General features: G+C 47.2%; 1 protein-coding gene across 1 annotated transcript in view; it reads right to left on the bottom strand.

The window, feature by feature from the left end:
- ADGRD2 (adhesion G protein-coupled receptor D2) overlaps window positions 1-20,615 on the bottom strand; it is a 74,906-nt gene that overhangs the window by 22,124 nt on the left and 32,167 nt on the right. The window contains exons 8-20 of the mRNA XM_048512127.1: window positions 15,858-15,956; window positions 14,145-14,230; window positions 12,392-12,676; window positions 12,175-12,286; window positions 10,579-10,713; window positions 9,858-9,972; window positions 7,877-7,988; window positions 7,378-7,433; window positions 6,205-6,331; window positions 6,010-6,113; window positions 3,999-4,101; window positions 3,600-3,753; window positions 325-458 (exon numbers count right to left, since the gene is read on the bottom strand). Coding sequence (XP_048368084.1) covers window positions 325-458; window positions 3,600-3,753; window positions 3,999-4,101; window positions 6,010-6,113; window positions 6,205-6,331; window positions 7,378-7,433; window positions 7,877-7,988; window positions 9,858-9,972; window positions 10,579-10,713; window positions 12,175-12,286; window positions 12,392-12,676; window positions 14,145-14,230; window positions 15,858-15,956 — 1,622 coding nt within the window. The remainder of the gene's footprint in view (window positions 1-324; window positions 459-3,599; window positions 3,754-3,998; window positions 4,102-6,009; window positions 6,114-6,204; window positions 6,332-7,377; window positions 7,434-7,876; window positions 7,989-9,857; window positions 9,973-10,578; window positions 10,714-12,174; window positions 12,287-12,391; window positions 12,677-14,144; window positions 14,231-15,857; window positions 15,957-20,615) is intronic.

Below are 20,615 nucleotides of genomic sequence, written 5' to 3'. Positions count from 1 at the left end.
GAATCCATCACTCATGTGCAGGAGTGGGGAATCGAACCCGGTTCTCCAGATTAGAGTCTACCTGCTCTTAAGGAGCACACCACACTGGCTCTCTAGTCATATATCTGAGATTTGTTTGGCATGAGACAAGACCTTCAGGCAAATCTGAGCCGACACCCCTTCCCATTTCATACACAGTGGAAGCAAGACCAAAAACGTGGCCTCTTTTTAGTGTCTCCCCTTCACCCTCTCAAATATTCAATATCAACCTAGCTCGCTCAGCATCTGCCAATCATGCTTTGCAAACAAGTCCATAAGAACATAAGAACAAGTTCAAATTCTTACCGTCAGAACAAAGAGGACTGGCCCAACAAAGGCCCAGATTATATCCGTTTGCACATTGAGCCAACAGTGGTTGTCTGCCACATACTTGTTGAATGATGTTGCCAAAGTCACACCAACAATAACAACAGGAAGCCCTGAAAGTGCAGGTAGGAATGACAAATGCAGAGTTACGGGAGTTTCTCAGAAAAACCCGACATACTGTTTGTGGTGGGGTGTGTGCACGCGCTTCTGAGCTGTTGGTTGCAGTGTCCTGTGGGCTACAGAAAGAGAACGGTGTCCTTATAAGACATATGAACAGTGTTCACCTTTCTTTGCCAGGTAGGAGGGTACCTGTGGTAGCAATTATCTGGGAGTCAAATATAATAATTTATTTATTTATTTATTTATTTATTATTTAAACTTTTATACCGCCCCATCCCAAGGGGCTCTGGGCGGTGTACAACATAAATCTCGGTACAAATAAATATGGTTAAAACCTTTAAAAACAGCGATGTAAGAGTAATAGAGAGGCATCCAAATACCTAATTTTAAAATCCTCCTAAGAGGGAGGGTGGCCGAAGTCCTAATGGATAGAAGGACTTCGAGGTGTTAGGAGCTTGCTAAGAGGGGGGGCACCTTCAATGGCTGGTCCCTCCAAAGGCCCACGGCGGAACAGTTCCGTTTACAGGCCCTCGCCGGAGACTCCCCAAAGGTCCCGCAGGGTGGCCGGATTGGCTGGTGGAAGAGTGTTCCCACCAGGCGGGGAGCCAGAGAAGCACGTAAAGGCCCTGTCGCCCGATAATGTGGAGGCCAACCCACAGCATCATTAGAGGGGCCAGGGACCACCAAAAGATTGGCCTCAGCCGAGCGGAGAGGCCGTGTAGGGACATATGGGGTGATGCGGTCTCGCAGGTACGAGGGTCCCAGGCCACGTAAGGCCTTAAAGGTCAGCACCAACACCTTGAAAATGATTCGGAACTCCACTGGGAGCCAATGCAGCTGGCGCAGCACAGGCTGAATGTGATGACAGATGACGCTACCTGTAAGCAACCGTGCGCCGCATGTTGGACCAGTTTTAGTCTCCGAATCAGACGCAAGGGAAGGCCCGCGTGGCTGAAGTTACAATAGTCCAGTCTGGAGGTGCCCGGTGCATGGACCACAGTGGCTAGGTCCACTTGGGAGAGGAAGGGAGCCAACCGCCGGGCCTGGCGAAGATGGAAGAAAGCAACCCGGGTTATATGGGCCACCTGGGTCTCCATTGAAAGAGACGAATCCAGGTGGACCCCCAGGCTGCGAACGGAGGGGGTCGGCACCAATGTGACCCCCTCCCACACCGGCAGCTGGAAAATCCCGCCCCCCCCCTCGCGGCCGAGCCAAAGGATCTCCGTCTTCGATGGATTCAGTTTTAACTTGCTCTGTCGCCACCAACCAGCAACCACCTCCAAACAATGCTGTAGAGCTGCAGGGGCAGTGACTGCTCCCCCCTCCATCAACAGAATGAGCTGCGTGTCATCCGCATACTGATGACAAGCTAGCCCAAAACTCCGTACCAGCTGAGCAAGGGGTCGCATATAGATATTAAATAATAGCGGGGATAATAATGCCCCCTGGGGTACACCACAGTGAAGCGGGCACTTCGGAGGCCTGATCCCCACACCTCGCTTGCTGAGTCCGACCCGGAGAAACGAGACAATCCATTGAAGGACAGTGCCCCTTACTCCAGAGACAACCAGGCGGTGGGTCAAAAGGTCGTGATCGACCACATCAAACGCTGCTGTAAGATCAAGCAATACCAGCAGCGCCGATCCGCCTCGGTCAAGCTGTATACGAAGTGTATCTGTGACAGCGACGAGAACAGTCTCCGTCCCATGCCCAGCACGGAAGCCGGACTGGAAGGGGTCGAAAGCCGATGCGTCATCCAGAAAACCTTGAAGCTGCTCCAACACCACTCTCTCAATTACCTTCCCCAGAAACGAAAGATTCGAAACGGGGCGGTAATTGGCCAGATCACCCGGATCTAACGATGGTCTTTTTAAGAGTGGGTGGACCACTGCCTCCTTCAACCCATCCGGGAAGACTCCTTGCTCAAGGGAGCCATTGATGATACTCAATAATGACCAACAAACCAGAGATATTGAAGAAGAGAAGATTTTGGATTTATACCCCCTTTCTCTCCTGTAGGAGACTCAAAGGGGCTTATGATCTCCTTGCCCTTCCCCCCTCACAACAAACACCCTGTGAGGTGGGTGGGGCTGAGAGAGCTCCGAAAAGCTGTGACTAGCCCAAGGTCACCCAGCTGGCGTGTGTGGGAGTGCACAGGCTAATCTGAATTCCCCAGATAAGCCTCCACAGCTCAAGTAGCAGAGCGGGGAATCAAACCCGGTTCCTCCAGATTAGAGTACACCTGCTCTTAACCACTACGCCACTGCTGCTCTTGCCCGATTATTTCTTGGTCTGTCTTTCTCAGCCTCAGCACCTGTCAAGCTTTGCCCATTCCTTGCCTCTCTGCATGTTGCTCCGTTGGATTTTGACCTCAGCAGCTACACACAACACAAAGTGTATTTAAATCTAAAGCATCAGAACCATCTTGAAGTGTCCCTTTTCTGAATTTCAAGCAATTTACCATCCGACGAAAGGAGCTTTCAACTCTTAAAAGCTTATACCTTGGAAATTTTGTTGACCTTTTAAGATGCTACTGGCCTCAAAGCAATTGCCAAGTCATAGATAATAATTGTGCAAGCCACTGGTTGTAGTTGTTACCACATCAATTGGACCCAAATCATTCTGGTTCTGTTCCGATAATACTTGGTTTAATTCAGCCAACTACGGTTGGTGTGACTGTCAGAACTCAGATAACTCTATTAACTATAGTGAGTTATGGTACATTGAACCAGGATCTGAGACTGAGATTTGACACTGGTTTATTAACCACAACCATAGTTTCTTATCACATATATCTGTGAACATCTGGGCTCATCCTTCAAAAGCCCATAGTAGACTAGGATATCCCTTTGAGGAAAAGTCCTGCAGGGTAGGTTAAGTTGAAACAGTAATTGGCCAAAGAAGACGCAGTGCGCTGCAGTTCTAAATGAGGAGGGGTCTCCTTTCTCCAACTCCTTTTATCAGATGGGCTTGTAAGTCCTCCTGCATTAATGCAGGCTTACAGCATGAGGAAGGCTTGTTAAACTAGAATGAGAACTGCACAGGAGGACAGACCGGGTCAAGGAAGCCAGCCAGGCCATTGGCCTCCCCCCCCCCCAATCTCCCCCTGCTTCACTTGAACACAGGACACAGACCCCATCCAGTCACGTAATAGAACCGCATCCGCCGATCCTCGGTCATGTTCACAGCAACCACTTTGCTCCAGAGGAGAAGCCCCTCCACGAGCATCCAGGCAAAGGCAGCCATGAAGAAGAGATGCAGGAAGGCCGTGACAGCAAAGCACACTCCCTGGCAGGAGGCAAAGGGGAAGGTTCAGGCGACGCACGGGGTTGTCTAGCAAAGAGCTGGGCTGGAATAGTCGGACTCTGGCCTTTGTCTGCCTCCAAGAGGGAGGGACTGAAAAGAATGATATTTTGGGGCCCTTGTTATGCATGGACAAGTCAGGTGATTTATGTTGTTTGGGCTGGGGCTGGGCAGTGTGAGAAGGACCCCGAAGGAATGGTCAGAGCCCTGCTGTTCCCACCCCTTCCTACCTGGTTGGTTTTTGCCAGTTCACTGAACATAAGCAAGGCTTCTGCAGCTGCTAAAGCAAAGATCAGGTTTTTGTGCACGGTGGTCCGCTCGCTCTTGGGAACACTGCAGGAAGGAAGGGACGCAAGCGGCAGTGATGGCGACGCTCTCCTAGAGCCAGCAAAGCCCTGTTGTGTGCATCTGCTTGCATCCAAGGAAGGAGGCAGCTGGGGGCAGGTGGGCTGCCACAGCACAGGGGACAGAGCCTCGCAGAGAAAATAGCCTCCCCCTCTGAGCACCCTCCCTCTGTCCTGCAAGCTCCACTCATTTCTCAGAAACTGAAAGTGTTCTGCAGTGACAACAGAAAAGTCCTCACTTTGGCTCTATTGGGGCAGATGTATCAGCAAGCCCCAAAAGTACTGAAACATGTTGGGAACTTTATCAGAAGTAATTCTGTCACATGATTACTCTGAGCTATTAACTGATCCATATAGGAAGTGTTTTCCTTTATATTATGGTTATATCCATTCCACACCCTTTATAGTTGCTAATTATTTGGTTACCATAAAAATCCCAAACACAGATGCTTAGTTTTTCCAGCAAGATGTAATTTACTTCCAATGCTGAATACGCAGGAAGGCCTAAAGGTATTCCCTGAGCTGAAAGAAACTGCTCTTGTGCACCTAGAGCTCTTGAGACCATCTCACCTGTACTTCTACACCTGTACCTGGGCGTGATGTATTAGGATCGCTTATTGACTCTGCTGACTTGTGCTCCACTAATTATATTATTCTGAAATTGTTATTTTCAAATGATGAGGGCTGCATATGTTTTTAAATGACCTTGGTATGTACTGTTTTGTTGTAATTCCCTCTTTTTATTTACAATCCTACCAACCGATGGTTGAAGAGACTGAAAATGAAATAAAATTTGAATCTGATTTCACTTCTTTTTGCTATTTTCTGAACAAGTTCCTTCCTGCAGCACAAGTGATCTCTTGCTTGTAGCAGAGAGTGGCCTGGATTATACAGGGGAACCAACAGGATCTTAGTAGAAAGGACTCTGGTAGGAAGGTGCAGGAGATGACAGCTCTTGGTTTTTCCCACCAGGCACTGGCTCTGAATTTCTACAGCTGATTCTATAGCTGAAAGGAAATTATGAATGAGTGGAACAAATTGTTAAAGAAGAGGACTTCATAACCCAGCAACTCCTACTGCTGCTGCCAGTTATGATCTGCTGCCTCCAAGAAATAACTGAATTAATGCAGAGACTAAGGGCCTTTCCCCACTTACCTTAAGCCCTGCGCTACTTTCCTCAAGTAGTGCAGGGTCCCGGGGCATTCCCCACGACAGGGGTGGTGACAGCGCAGCCGCCCCGACGCTGCCCCTCTCTCGCCCCCTCAGTGCGTGGCATTCCTGGCGCTCTTGTAAATGGCGCCTTTTGATGACCCCGCGCAGAGCGCGGGGACGGCCGAGCGCGCACCAGGGATGCCGTGCGCTGAGAGCAGCGCGCGGCATAGGGGAGATTCTCGAGAGTGGGGAAAGGCCCTAAGGCCGTGGTGGCGAACCTTTGGCACTCCAGATGTTATGGACTACAATTCCCATCAGCCCTTTGCAACATGGCCAATTGGCCATGCTGGAAGGGGCTGATGGGGATTGTAGTCCATAACATCTGGAGTGCCAAAGGTTCGCCACCACTGCCCTAAGGCCTCTTCCACACATGCAGAATAATGCACTTTCGATTCACTTACAATGCACTTTGCAGCTGTGCGGAATAGCAAAACCCACTTGCAAACAGTTGTGAAAGTGGATTGAAAGTGCATTATTCTGCATGTGCGGAAGGGGCCTAAAACATCAGTGAACACAACAGCTAGGGGGATGGTGGGAGGGTCTGCTGAATCTTCAAAATATTAGCTGTTAGTCAACCTAGTATGCCTGTGGTAGTGGCCAGGCCCTTTAGTAAAATTGTCCCACATCTGCAAGGTGGTCCAGAACCCAGACTCTTAATCCAGATCTTTGCACCCTTCAGCCTTACCCGACAGCCAGGAAGAGAACGAAGGTGACAATCAAGGCACAGAATGAAACGCCGCAGCCAATGAACGTCAGGGTCTTCAGGGTCGATTCCTCTTCTGCACTCCTCTATCCCAGCACAGAAAAACAAGCCACTTACGACCGGCCCTCAGTCAACCCTGCTGTCCCCCCCACCATTGATATTCACTGTGTTTCTTACCTGAACCTCATAGACCTGCAGCAAAACTGCAAAGTTGGTGGTGTGGTTGCAGAAGCAGGTGGTGAATTCCATGTGGGTGGTTATGACGGAGCAGCCCACAGAGGACCATCCTCCGCCAGCTTCAGGGCTGGTACAAGACAGAGAGAGGGATGGGGGGAAACCTGGGCTGAGATCTGGACTATAAGCTGTACTGATCAACAGGCAAAGGAGTGGAAAGCACTATAGCATAGGTGTCAAACTTGTGGCCCTCCAGAGGTTATGGTTATGTGGCCCTCCAGAGGTTATGCCCATGCTGGCAAGGGATGATGGGAATTGTAGTCCATAACCTCTGGAGGGCCACGAGTTTGACACCTGTGCACTACAGCAATTAACTGGAGAGACACAAAAACTCCACTGCACCCAAAAGACTAATAATAACTGGTATTCACTTGGCCAAATCAGTGTCCCGAGCACAACAATGAAAAGCATGACGGACTCCTCTAGTACCGCTCTTTCCTTGCCACTAAGCTGCATCTGCCACAGTTCTGTTCCCCTCCACCCACACAGCTGTTTGTGGCTGTATCCAGATGTTTGGAGCATTAGAAATTGGAATATCGGGGGTTAGTCTGTTGAAATTGGCTGTGGAGGAGAAAACAGGTATGTGTCCTTATACCTTTAGGTTCCAAAGGTGAAGAGAAAAACAACACAATGGTGTGGAGTTCTCTGGCAGACAGGGAAAATAGGACACCACAGACAGGAAAACAACATCTTGGTGCCAGCTGATATTTACGACGGACTGAGCATCTCGCATTCCTCACGGGTCGTAATTCTCCCAGTGCCTCTTCCCTGTCCTGGCGAGGAGGCGTAATTAAGGGGGGCCTCCAGCAAAGGTCACTTTCTTTGCAAATAACTTTGCCAAAGGAAACCTCCCCAGCAGGGCAGGCTCCTTCTTGCAATTTGATTGTAAGAACAGACACATAACGGCCAGTAAATCTCAGACGAGAGAGTGATTGACTGACTCTGGGAGGCCTTTTGGCTTTGTTTGCACGGAGACTGGAGAAAGAGATGTCCGTTCCCCTCTCCGATTCCCAGCAAGTTCTTCTGTTGCACACTTTCTTTCCTTTCCTATTTCCTGGGGATACGAACCGTCCTCCAGTGGGATTAAAAGTCATCCACTTGCACAAAGCTGCCTACCTTCTGCTGAAGTTCCAGAAGGCACAGACTGGTTCCACCAGCTGCTCAGGTAGACGCTGCAAAGAGTGTCAAAGAAAGAGTCAGGTAAGCAGGCCTCTGATTCAAGTCCAAAAAAGAATCCACTTCAAACCTGCACAGGGAGCTAATGCTAAAATAAAACTTGCCTCCATTGAATAATTCTTAGGGAAAAGATCCTGTGCAATAGGTCTTAGGAAACAATATTTTGGTTATTCCAGATATCGGCTTTCCCTGGTGGTCTGAGTTCCTACTGCAAGTGAGAGTCAGCATGGTGGAGTGATGGGCAAGGATCTGGGAGACCCAGGTTCGAACCCTGACTCTACCATGGAAGATCACTGGGTGACCTTGAGCCAGCTCCTTCAAGGCAGCTTAATCAACCTCATAGGAAATTGTGTTTCCATGGGAAACTCGCAGCTGCCGTTCAGCTAAACATTCCTGTGGTGACCTCATATTTCACGTCTACTTTGGGATTAATCCTCACCTGGACTTGTGCTTGGTGCTGCAGACGGTAACGCACAGAGGTGCTGACTTCTTCGTAGTCACTGACCACAGTGGAGGAGATGATGGAGGAGCCCACCTGGGTACTCAGATACCTAAGCAGAAAGCAACACAGTTTGTTTACTGCATCATGTAAAGGGAGGGCGAATGGGGACAGATATGTTGGCACTGTGATGGCTAACTTGGCCAAACCAAAGAAGGCTCAGGCCTTAAAAAACAATGGGATTCCCAATGCAGGATTCAAAACAAATCCTTCTCATACAGTTCTGATCTTTCACTTTCAGGAAATAGACTTTTTTGTATAATGGATGTTTTTTGCATACTGCCCCCCACTCATTACTACAGTGACTTGACTAAGGTTGCCAACTCTGGCCTGGGAAATTCCCAGAAATATGAGATCTATGACTGTGTGTTTGGCAGTAATTTTTGGGAGGGATTTCACTTAGAATCTACCCTGTTTCCCAAAAATAAGACCTACTTCGAAAATAAGACCTAGCATGATTTTTCAGGATTTTTGGAGGACGCTTGAAATATAAGCCCTACTCCAAAAATATGCCCTAGTTACAGATTCCCCAGAACAGTCTGGTGACGTGGGGGGTGCAAAAATAAGACATCCCCTGAAAATAAGCCCTAATGCATCTTTTGCAGCAAAAATTAATATAAGACCCTGTCTTATTTTCAGGGAAACAGGATATGCTATTTTCTCCAGGAAAACTGATCTCTTCAGTCTGGAATCAGGCATAATTCCCAGAGAAATCCAGGGTCTACCTAGACTGGACGCTGTCCTTTGGTCTGTTTACCACTTCAGTTACTTAGCATCAAGAATTTCCTCCCCAAGTCCGTTTTCATCCTGACCTTCCCCTCATAGAGGCCCACCCCCACCCCATATAAATATTAACATGGGAAGAGGCCAGTCTTTCTCCATGCTGATGATGTAAAGGGCGCCACTGCCACCTAGTGTCCAACAGACAAAACAGCATTATTGTCAGTCGCTGCTTTCAGGATGCCCACCTAGCATTCCGCAGAGTAGTGTGTTTGTCTCTGCAGAATGAGAGTAAAGACACTTGCTTAAAATTCAGCCAGTTGACACAGCAAACAGCAACTTCACTCATCTGAACAAAGTCTTCTACAGGTTCTGGAGGGTTTTCTGGGCTGTGTGGCCGTGGTCTGGTGGAAAACCCTCCAGAACCAGTTGAATCTGGCCGTGAAAGCCTTCGACAATACAAAGTCTTCTACAGGTGCTGTTCGGCAAACTGGTAATATCAACAGCTGTCCACATGAAAGCATTCTCTGCTTCCCATCGGCTGAAATGTCCTGCCTCAAGAGGTCAGGAGGGCTTCCTCATTTCTATCATTCTAACAACGTGCAAAGCAGAACTGTTCACGAAGGCCTTTTTATAAAAGGAATAGGACTGTGGTTTCCATGTCTGTGGAATCTGTTTTACATGACTGCCAGTTGCTGCTGTTTTGTTGTACTGTTCTCTAATTTTGTCATCCAGTTTTCACGCATTAATTGTCAGCATTATATTGTTTTTTCCGAATTGTGTAATCTGCCTTGAATCTCTGTGAGAAAGGTAGACTATACAAGTTAAGTAAACAAATGAATATACAACCCAGATTGCTTCTAACATAGACCAGCAGGGTTTTTGTTTTTTTTTTGCAATTAATGTATCTCAGAGGCCCTTCCCACACTACTGTCTTGGGCACACAGGGATTTTTGCTTTAGCAAGAAAGAAAGAAAGAAAGAAAGAAAGAAAGAAAGAAAGAAAGAAAGAAAGAAAGAAAGAAAGAAAGAAAGAAAGAAAGAAAGAAAGAAAGAAAGAAAGAAAGAAAGAAAGAAAGAAAGAAAGAAAGAAAAACATCCCGCATCTCTCTCCCAAACACTGTATAAACACAACCAGAGGCAACAGGCACTGAGTGCTGCAGACCCATGTAGGGCAGACAGCAATGATCCAGGTAACTCACCTTCTGCCTCCATCTGACACAGCCGCATCTTTGAACACAGCACTTCTACTGCCTAGAAGGTGCTGAAGAGAGCCATAGTTATACCAGGTGTTAGTTACTGTGATTCGATGCAGGCCTGGACAGAAGCAAACACAGACAACTCCTGTTGGGTGTGGGCAAAATACAAAACTACCACAGCAAAAGCATTGATTGGGCCAAGGGGCCAACCCCTCCCTGCTCCAGTACAATATCTATTTCACCCCGACCAGGTTGGGACATAGAAGAAGAAGAGTTTGGATTTATAGCCACCTTTCTCTCTTGTAAGGAGACGCAAAGTGGCTTACAAACTCCTTTCCCTTCCTCTCCCCACAACAGACACCTTGTGAGGTAGCTGGTGCTGAGAGAGTTCTGAAGCACTGTGACTTACCCAAGGTCATCCAGCAGGAATGCAGGAGTGCGGAAACACATCTGTTTCACCAGATAAACCTCTGCCACTCAGGTGGAGGAGTGGGGAATCAAACCCGGTTCTCCAGATTAGAATCCACCTGCTCTTAACCACTATACCACACTGGCTCTAGTTTACTTTCATCTTTCAGTCCAAGCTGACTCCCCCCAAACCTCACCAAAATCTGGTTTCATGGAGAACTGAAACTTTCTTGGTACTGGTGTAATTCCAACAGACAAAAGGAACAGGTAGCTTAGACATCAGAAAGGCTGCACCCAGTACTGTCTCCTTTCACACCTTTCATGCTCAGCTTCTCCATTTCTTCTGAAGGAACCTCAATTTGGTCAGTCTTGTCTCCCTGCTGGCTTGGCATGATGTATGCTGCACGGTGAGCTGAAAGCGCACCAAGTTCGATGCGTCGCACTTCAACTCCTGGGAGGCCAAGAATGAGGAGAAAGAGACTCACAGGTTTATGGGCCACCAAATTCATTTCTAATTCTAAGAACTGTTTGGAGGGTGGATGGAAGGGACGGAGGAGAACACTGTATTCCATTGTAAGTATATAGCTTGGCTCATGTTCCTCCTCAGTCAGTTCTCTTGATGATGTGATAAAGGTAAAGTTTCCCCTTCAGTTGTGTCTGACCCTGGGGTACCACTGCAAGCAGTGATTTCATAGGCAAGCCATTTTTGTGGGGTAGTTTGCCATTGCTTTCTCCGGCTATTCTTTACTCCCTAGCTATGTGCGGGGTACTCATTTACCGACCAAGGAATAGATGGATGGCTGAGTTGACCATGAGCCAGCTGCCAGGATATCTGACCCACAGGGGGTTCGAACTCCTGACCGTGTGAGTGGCAGTGCAAGCACTTGACCACTACGCCACGCGGCTCCTATGATGATGTGATAGACATCCTGAATCACTGTTCGGCCATTACGGTTAAATGACTGAGTGAATAAACTGAAATCATGAAAAGACAGGTAATTGCTGTGTCCCTTGAAGGACATTTCAGTGGAGTTCAGCTGGCCTTTGCTGACTCAGGTAAGAACCTAGGGGGATATACTGGATCCAGCATTACTGATGGAGAAGCAAGTTCATCCAGCCCTTCATGGTTTTGGTCCCTCATACCTGCAGGACTGTCCCTCCCCCTATGCTTCACCATGACAGCTTTGATGCTTATGCCACTGTGCAAAAGGTAAAACTGATAACTGCCTGTACATGTGCATTTTCTGTTGTGATGGAAAGGCTGATCTGATGAGGTCAAGAAAGCCCCCACTCTCCTGGCTTTCTGCAAACCATGCAAAATTAAATTATTTAGGAGAGTTTTTATATGCTGCGCTGTAGCAAACCGGTTTAGAGAGATGCTTTAGTAAAAGTAGAGGGATTGTGGACTATACTACTGTGTATACTCCAAACTATTTGTTGCTGTGCGATCCCACTATGTAATTTCTGCAACTTTTAACATGCCATGTTACAGTGCAGTACAGTAAGCCTTTATTAGGCATAAAATGCCATGTTAATGCTTGTGCCTTGTTTCAGCTCTGTTCCAGATTTCTGCTTGGTTTCAGCCTTCTGCAATCCAAATCCTGCTTAGGGATTTCCCAGAGGCGTAGCTAGGGAAAATTGAGCCTGGTGCAAAATCTGAGTTTTGTGTGCGTGCCCCGCCCCCCATGTTCGTTTGTGCTTTTTGTATTTTTTTAGTGTTTTTTCAGTTTGTGGCCTGCAGGGGGTGCAGTTTTTAGGTTAGCTAGCCAGTTGCAAATTGTTGCCAGCACAATGGAAGTGCAACATTCCAAGGACATGTGGATGCAGGCTGCATGATAAACTTTTAGCATTCACATTCCTATGTTGCATTCCTCATGTGCCCAGAGCACCTCAAACATCCACCTCAACTCACCAATGTTCTTACTCTTGATGGTGACTCGGGGCCTCCCTGTGTTCAGAAGCTGCTGGAGGCTAGACGCCATCTTGTCCATGTTGTCCACAACTGTCATGGGTCCGCCGATGATCTGGAGAAGGACACAAACAGCTGAAAGAGACCTCAGTGGCAGTAGAGCCCACAGCTGCCCTGGCATCTTCCTGGGCCCATCAACCCCCACTGTGCCTCTTTTTACCGGCTGGATCTCAGACCACTCCTTGGCGTTTTGCTCCTCCAGGATTATCCCAGCAATTTCCACGTAGTGCTGGCTCAGCTGCTCCAACATGGCCAGCTGCTCTGGCTCCTCGACAACGTCAAAGTCAGAGACCTTCCTCAGCAACTGGATGACGCCCAGGAGAGCAGCGGAGTCCAGAGTGGGTGGCTCAGCCTCCGTCAGGACCGTCTCCACAACCTCCAGGAATTCAGTGGCTGCTGAGAGATTCAGGCCTTCAGCCTGCGCCTGGAAGACGCTCTCGGGAATCTGTGGCAGGACAAAAAGCCCTAGACTAGAAAGGTGGGGCTAACTGCGGAGACGCAGAGGAGGTCTGCTGCAGCACTCAGGGTCCCTTCCTAAATTCCCCATCCAGGCACTGGTTCCTTTAGCTTCCAAAACCAAGCCAACTCTAAACACAATTACACATTTCTAAGCCTAGGGAAAGCAGTGGATTTAGAAGGGTGTGGCTGTGTAGAATCACAGAATCTGGAAGTTTTGGCTGGCAGAGAGAAGTCTGCACATTTGAAGAAAGGGGAGAAGGAGGGAAGGCATCCATAAATAATAAAAGGACAGAAACAGAGGAGTGGGAACTTGTGCAATATCATGAAGGCCCCTAGCATGAGTACTCCATCACACACTCTGCCCAGATCAGGTAGGGACTTCATCAGAAGGTCTTGTGCATTTTGAAGTCTGGAAACTTATTATGCTTTTCAAATGGAACAAAAGCTCCTGTGGTGTAAATGGGTGCCCACAGCTCCAAAGGGAAGGCATGGGACTGCCGGCTGCATCCAGAGATTTCACTTGTCCAGCCTGAGGAATCAGGCAACTGCCTGGAGCCCAGAGGTGATTTCAGTCCACAACTGTTTTCCACCTGTCCAATTGGGCCAGGATTAGATTTCCAGCCCCCATCAAGAAACCCAGAATGTCCTGGCTTTTCTGGGAACACCTTCCTGTGCTCCTCCTCATTTATTTATTTACTTACTTCACTTATACCACACTTTTCTCCCAAGTAGGCTCCAAGTAGGGACTCACAGCACATTCCCCCATTCTCCCTTCCTCCACTTTGGATTCAAAATACGTTGGGTACAAGTGAAGATCTTCCCTCTGATCCAGAGTGGGAGATCTATGAATGGATCTTCCTAGCAATTTTTAAAATTAGGGCAGTATCTGAACGGGACTGTTTAGTGCAGGAAGGTTTTTAAAAGTCCTCTCTGCCGTTTTCACAGTTTGTTCCCCCTGTCCCATGGGAACTGTTATAAGTCATTCATAAAGGTGCTTGCAGGTCTTCCTAGTTAAGACACAGAGCAGCTCAGGGTGAATCAAGATCAATGTATCTGTTACATCTTCCTCCAAAGAGCCCAGGGCAGCAGATAGAGTTCTTTCTTCCCAATTTTGTTTCCACAACAACCCTCTAATGTAAGTTTAGGCTGAAAGACAGGGTAGCTGGGCTAGCATCACCCACTGAGCTTTATGAGATGGCGCAGATTTGAACTTGGAGCTTGCTGATCTGAAGTCAACCACCAAATCACACAGATTATCACAAAAATGACATTGACGGGAGGGAGGGAGTTAACCTCCCCCCCCACCCCCTAAAATCTAAATGTCCTTTTTAGCTGCAAGTTATTAAGGGGGAAAATAAGGAAGAGAAATCTTCCAGCATCTGGCGTAGTCTGTCCCCCAAAATGAGGTCATTAGTTAGAAGAACTGGAAAATGAGACGGATACTTGATACTCACCACTGTGGCATTTGCCCGCCTGTTAACTTGGGCTATGAACCATGGGTTGGAGTTGGACTGTGTTTCCTTCAGCTGATAATAAATATCTGAGAAGGAAAACCCAACAGGGAGATTTTAATTTGCTTGGGATGCTGCTGACAAAAGACCTGTTACCAGAGGATAAACACAAAAAAGGATGAAAGATACAATCGTGTCTAGTCTTGGCAATTCTTTAGCCACGTTAGGAAGGGAGGCAAAGTTAGATAGTTAACTGGAAGGCTATTTCTCCTTTCCTATCTCAGTGTGGCTCCCACTAACAACGAGTAGTGCCCGTTTCTTTTCTGAAGGAAAAAGCCTAGTGTGGACTTTATTCCTATGGCCACCAACCTGGATCTCCCATTAAGAGAGCCAGCGTGGTATAGTGGTTAAAAGAAGGTGGATTCTATTCTGGAGAACCAGGCTTGATTCCACCTGAGTGACGGAGGCTTATCTGGTGAGCCAGATGTGTTTCTGCACTCCTACATTCCTGCTGGGTGACCTTGGGCTAGTCACAGTTCTCTTGGAACTCTCTCAACCCCACCTACCTCACAAGGTGTCTGTTGTGGGGAGAGGAAGGTGCTTGTAAGCCACCTTGAGTCTCCTTACAGGAGAGAAAGGTGGGATATAAATCCAAACTCTTCTTAATACAAGGGACCTCCAGACTATCAAGATCAATTCCCCTGGACAAAATGGCTCCTTTGGAAGATGGGCTCTATGGCATTATACCCTGCTGAGGCCCCTCAGTTCCCAAAACCCCACCCTCCCCAGTCTCCACCCCGCAAATCTCCAGACATTTCCCTACCCAGAGCCGGCAACCCTTTTTATTTGAGAAGCAGCCTACATCTTCTGTGAACACCCAGCCATTTTCTGCTAACAGACACAGCAATGCAAACCTAAGAAGAGTTACACTGTGGTGAAGAACATCCAATTTGGCCCCGTACTGATTTTAAATGCAGTTTTATCTTTTGAGGCTTCTCCCAAGGAATCCTGGGAATGCAGCTTGAGGAAAATATTTGAACTGTCTATTAGAGATCCCTGGCAGAGCTGCAATTCTCAGGATTTTTCAGGAGGAAGCAGTAACAGTGCAAGTTGGTGGCGAGGGCACACGCGGAGCTGTGGCTTAAAGTCATTTTCTTGTGGCAAGCCAGAAACTACCCAGGAGAAACAGCGACCTAATGAGAGAGCAGACGTCAATGCCGCCCCCCCACCCCCCGCAAGCTCAAGCCGAAACAACCAGAAGCCCTGAGATGAAATTGTCTGGAGTTTGGCAAGGGAGTTCAGGTGGTGCCTTCAACACAAAGGGCCCTTCCGGACATGCAGAATAATGCACTTTGAATCCACTTTCAATGCACTTTGCAGCTGGATTTTACTGTGTGGAATAGCAAAATTCACTTGCAAACCATTGTGAAAAGTGGATTGAAAGTGCATTATTCTGCATGTGCTGATGGGGCCAAAGAGGAACAGCAGCAACCATGGCTCTACTAGAGGGCAGTGGACTGAATGGTCATCACAGGCATTTTGGCTGTTTTATACAGGGCAGAAATAATTGGTGTGCTTCCTTCTGCTATGGCATACAGAAAAGGCTAACAGGAGAGCTGTGGTTCCCCACTCCCAGTGCTAGGAGAGGATGGTTGAGCCGCTACCCCCTGTATGTAGTGTAATACCTATTGGCGTAGACAGGACTAACAGCCATACCTTTTCTGTAGCGGCAGACAAAGGGCAATGGCTGCAGGCAAGAAGCATAAGTGAGGATTGCGGGGGAAACTCTGAAGACACGGCACTCCTCCACAGGCCCTGTAAACACACACAAACATACACCAGCGATTCTTACAAAGAGAAAGCATTAGCCTTGCAGGAATTTTGCCTACACCTATGGGCTCAAAGAATGCCTATATTGGCTCTTCACTATTCACTGTGGCAAGTTATTCAAACTGGTCAATTAGCTTAACTTCTGGCCTGTCACCTACCCCATGCTTACATATTATTGGCTGTGCTGCTGTGATGTCATGAAGTATTCATGAACATTCTAGTTCCAGCAGGCAATAGGAATGTGAATGCTGGTTGGGGGGTGGGGGAGGGGGAGACTGAGAAAGGATGGCATTCACACACACCTGTCCCTCACTCCACCCCTTTCCCCCACTGCAGTGGCAAAAAATTACAGTCTTGGTGATTGTGTCAGTTCCTATTTGGCTTAGATCTGCCACCCCACCATTCCTCTTACCTTTACTTTCCATGATAAGCTGCGCAACAGCATTATAGAGAATGGCAGGAGGGTGAGAGAAGAGCTGGGGGGGGGGATGGTTCATGGCAGTGAGCTGATCTATACTATTTTACAAGTGGAGCTCAACTTCACCCCCCTCCCATAGCAACAATGGAGAGACTCCAGAGGGGTATTCCCTTGGAGCCATGTTGAAGAATCCCACTGTTTTATTTTCAAGTCAAAGGAGAAAGCCCTGGGACTCCAAGTCGTCATGTGACATCATGTAGACAATCCACTTTGATCTAAGAGCTTCTCACAAAGCAGCCCAAAGGTTGGCCAAAGTGGTGACCTGGAAACACTTTGCACAGAGCATGCGGACAGGAGTGTATGGAAGAGAGAAGATCAGAAGCTCCTCCTCTCAAGGCCATGTGAAGCCATCTCCATGGGCTATGCTTTACTCATCAGTGGCATATTAGTGGCAACTCTATGGACATTCCCACAGTTTATTCCCAGGTGCCTATACTCATGGTTTGCCCAACCTGTTTGCCATGCACAGGGAAAAACAGTTCCAGCTGTTGGGGCTCCAACAAATCTCATTTGATATTAGGCTAATTGGTACCCAATATAAGCATCCTCCCTAATGCATGGATTATTCTGAAGTTTGTAATGCCTCACTGGATTTTCCACACAGACAACTTTCATTGCCATGCCCAGGGTGAAGTAATCAACAAACAACACTGGTAACAACGCAATGTCAACCGTGCACAAAGGAACACAATAAGCAGCCTTAGGACAATTCTGACAACATAATCAAAGAGGCTGACAAAAGAGGGACAGCTGCCATCAAGAACGAGTTGGACTATATAGAAGAAGGAGAATAGTAGTAGTAGTTTGGATTTATACCCCACCTTTATCTCCTGTAAGGAGACTCAAGCTGGCTTACAAGCTCCTTTCCCTTCCTCTCCCCATAACAGACACCTTGTGAGGTAGTTTGGGCTGAGAGACTGTGACTAGTCCAAGGTCACCCAGCAGGAATGTAGGAGTGTGGAAACACATCTGGCTCACCAGATAAGCCACTGCCACTCAGGTGGAGGAGTGGGGAATCAAACCCGGTTCTCCAGATTAGAATCCACCTACTCTTAACCACTATACTACACTGGCTCTCTGAGAGGCTGAAAGGCAACTCAACTTGCCACATTTCTACAAGCTACTATTCTTAGACCCTGCAAAATAATACTAGAAAGAATTGAAGAAAATGATGAAGAAATTATCCACATACGCACAGGAACTCTATATAGACATATCCCAAGAACTTCCTATCTTTCACCTGAAGAACGCAAACGTGGCACCCTGGGACACCCAATGTTTCAGGCACTGACGCTATCAGCCTATGGGTGTAAGGCAATTTGGGCTCTACAGTTGTAATCCCTGGGAGCATTGGGGGGCAGAGCTTGGGGTGGGGGTGTGTCACTGACATCATGGCACCCCCACCATCATCTCCACCATTTTTCAACCACTGCTCCATCAAGTGAGAGTGGGAGCTGAAGGGCGGGACACAAAGGTGTCTGCCAAAGGCCAACAACTGGTAAGCCCAGTGCACTATGTTATCTACTGAACAAAACTCTATTACACAACACAAGCCTTTATTGGCATATAAAACAGGACAAAATTTTAAAACAAAACAAGGTTAAGAAATACAGTTAAAATTGCTAAAATTACTAATTTCCAGTATAAAATTTGCAACAGTTTCACAAAAGAGCACATCAGAGCTGTTCAGGAGATTGGATATCTTATAACACTCATGCCACTGAGAACATTGCAAGAAAATGGAATTCATGTATTTCATGCGTATCTTATTGTATTTAGGGGCAAAACTCTATTATTTATTGAGTCCTGCTTAAGGTGGCATACAAGTATCATAAAGGCACCATGAATTATTAATATAAAAACAAAACAACCCACAAAAGATAAACTGGGGCATAAAAAAGCATAAAACAATCAAGTACCCTAAAAACATAATTAAACAGGCCTCAGACAGAAGCAGACCATAAAACAGCTAGAAAAATAAACCCCGTTAAAATCCTGGTCAAGGAGACATGTTTCTGACCCTGTACCGTCAGCACCCTCATTTCTTTGTGAGGTACTATTTAATTCCTGGAGAAACTAAGCCATTGACTGAGGAAGCTGATAGAATACAATCTTGGCCATTAATGACATGGAGCCTCTGTATAGCAACATCCTCCACAAAGACATACTGTGAGTCACCAACAATATCATCTCTAATAGAAACCCTCTGCACCTTGCTATCAAACTTTGACACTTCGTCTTTTCCATAACTACTTCAGATTTGGTAACAGCTCATACCTTCAGGCTAGAAGAAGAAGAAGAAGAGTTTGGATTTATATCCCCCCTTTCTCTCCTGCAGGAGACTCAAAGGGGCTTACAATATCCTTGCCCTTCCCCCTTCACAACAAACACACTGTGAGGTAGGTGGGGCTGAGAGAGCTCCGAGAAGCTGTGACTCGCCCAAGGTCACCCAGCTGCCGTGTGGGAGTGTACAGGCTAATCTGAGTTCCCCAGATAAGCCTCCACAACTCAAGGGGCAGAGCTGGGAATCAAACCCGGTTCCTCCAGATTAGATACATGAGCTCTTAACCTCCTAAGCCTGACTCCACAGCATGCAAATATATCCATAGCTACAAACATCTCTTTTTGTTCTTGAGATTTATCAATGGCATTTGCATCATCTGGACATATGGGAAGAAAACTCTTTAGAGATTCTACATCAATCTGAGCCTTGACCAGTCCACATATCAGGTCCATTTTCTGGACACCAGTGTACAACTTCATGATGGACGCATGGGCATCACTTTACACCAAAACTTCATAAACTCTACATGTATTTAAATGCTTCCAGTTACCACCCTTAGCACATCACACAATCCACTGTCTTACAGCTAAGTGCCATATTACAATGGGATTTGCTTCAGATCTTGAACAGGCCCTTACCCTTGAAGGATTTGCAGCAGGAATTCTTGGTACTACAATACCCACCCTATGGAACGCAGACACAGAGATGTAGAAGTCACTATACTTCTGCAAAAGACCCTCAGCAGCAGAATCCATCAAGAAGCAGCTGAATTGAAGGTTCGTTAAGAGATTTCACACTACCTTCACCTGGCATGAACAAAGACATGGGGCTGGATCCTATGACTTCCTTCCACTAAGCTGGATCCTATCACTCTCTTCTGTTTCATATTCCTCCAACAAAGAATGATGGTGAAAGGCTTCCTCTGATGAAGAAAAGCCCTCCTTTGTTGAAGGAACCCTTCTTGTATTGGAAAACTAGGAGCTCCAACGTATTGGAAGGGCATCACAGGATCCACCCCTTGACATCTGACTCTTTATGGGCATTTATTATCTGAATAAAACCTAGGTATTAAAATTAGATTATCATACATTAGTGAAGGGGTTCCTGTGCTTTTTTAAAAAATTGAATTTGATATCCCTATATTTGTATACCTTGCGTTTCATGGCGACTGGACAGCCTGCTTTTCCTCCTCCTACGTAAAATGCGTACATGTTGGGGATCCACTCACTGCATCTGAAGAAGTAAGCTCTAGTTCATGAAAGCTTTTGCTACAATTTTGGTAGCCTTTCAGGTAACAAAAAAAAATCCTATTTATTTTTGAACTCAGGCAGTTCCAGAGGTGAGTTAGAGGCCATCACAAGAGAACCTCTGACATGAAGACTGCCATTCTAAGCTCCTGCCCAGTGGCAAGATGCTCCCCTCCCCACACAGCTTCACTATAGAGACCAACACAGTCAGTCTCTACTAACAAGCAGAAAATGGGAGCACTGCAAAGAAGGTGCTGGCTCATCAGTAGCCCTTGCTCAGCTTCCTTTCCAATTAGGCTGTTTCCATGTAGGGATTCCCCACACTGGAAAGCTGCAAGCCCCTAGATCACAGGTGTCAAACTTGCGGCCTTCCAGATGTTATGGACTACAGTTCCCATCATCCCCTGCCAGCATCATGCTGGCAGGGGATGACAAGAACTGTAGTCCATAACCTCTGGAGCGCCGTGACAGTTATAACCCATATACCAGTGGCGAACCTTATGGCATCTCCAGATGTTATGGACTACAACTATTCTCAGCCCTACACTGCTTTCAGCATGGCCAATTGGTCTTGCTGGCAGGGGCTGATTGGAATTGTAGTCCATAACATCTGGAGTGCCAAAGGTTCGCCACCA

Source organism: Sphaerodactylus townsendi, linkage group LG12 (genome assembly GCF_021028975.2).
Source record: "Sphaerodactylus townsendi isolate TG3544 linkage group LG12, MPM_Stown_v2.3, whole genome shotgun sequence".
Lineage (NCBI taxonomy): Eukaryota > Metazoa > Chordata > Lepidosauria > Squamata > Sphaerodactylidae > Sphaerodactylus > Sphaerodactylus townsendi.
Note: the sequence above shows the minus strand (reverse complement) of the source record. Positions and strands in the feature narration are given on the sequence as shown.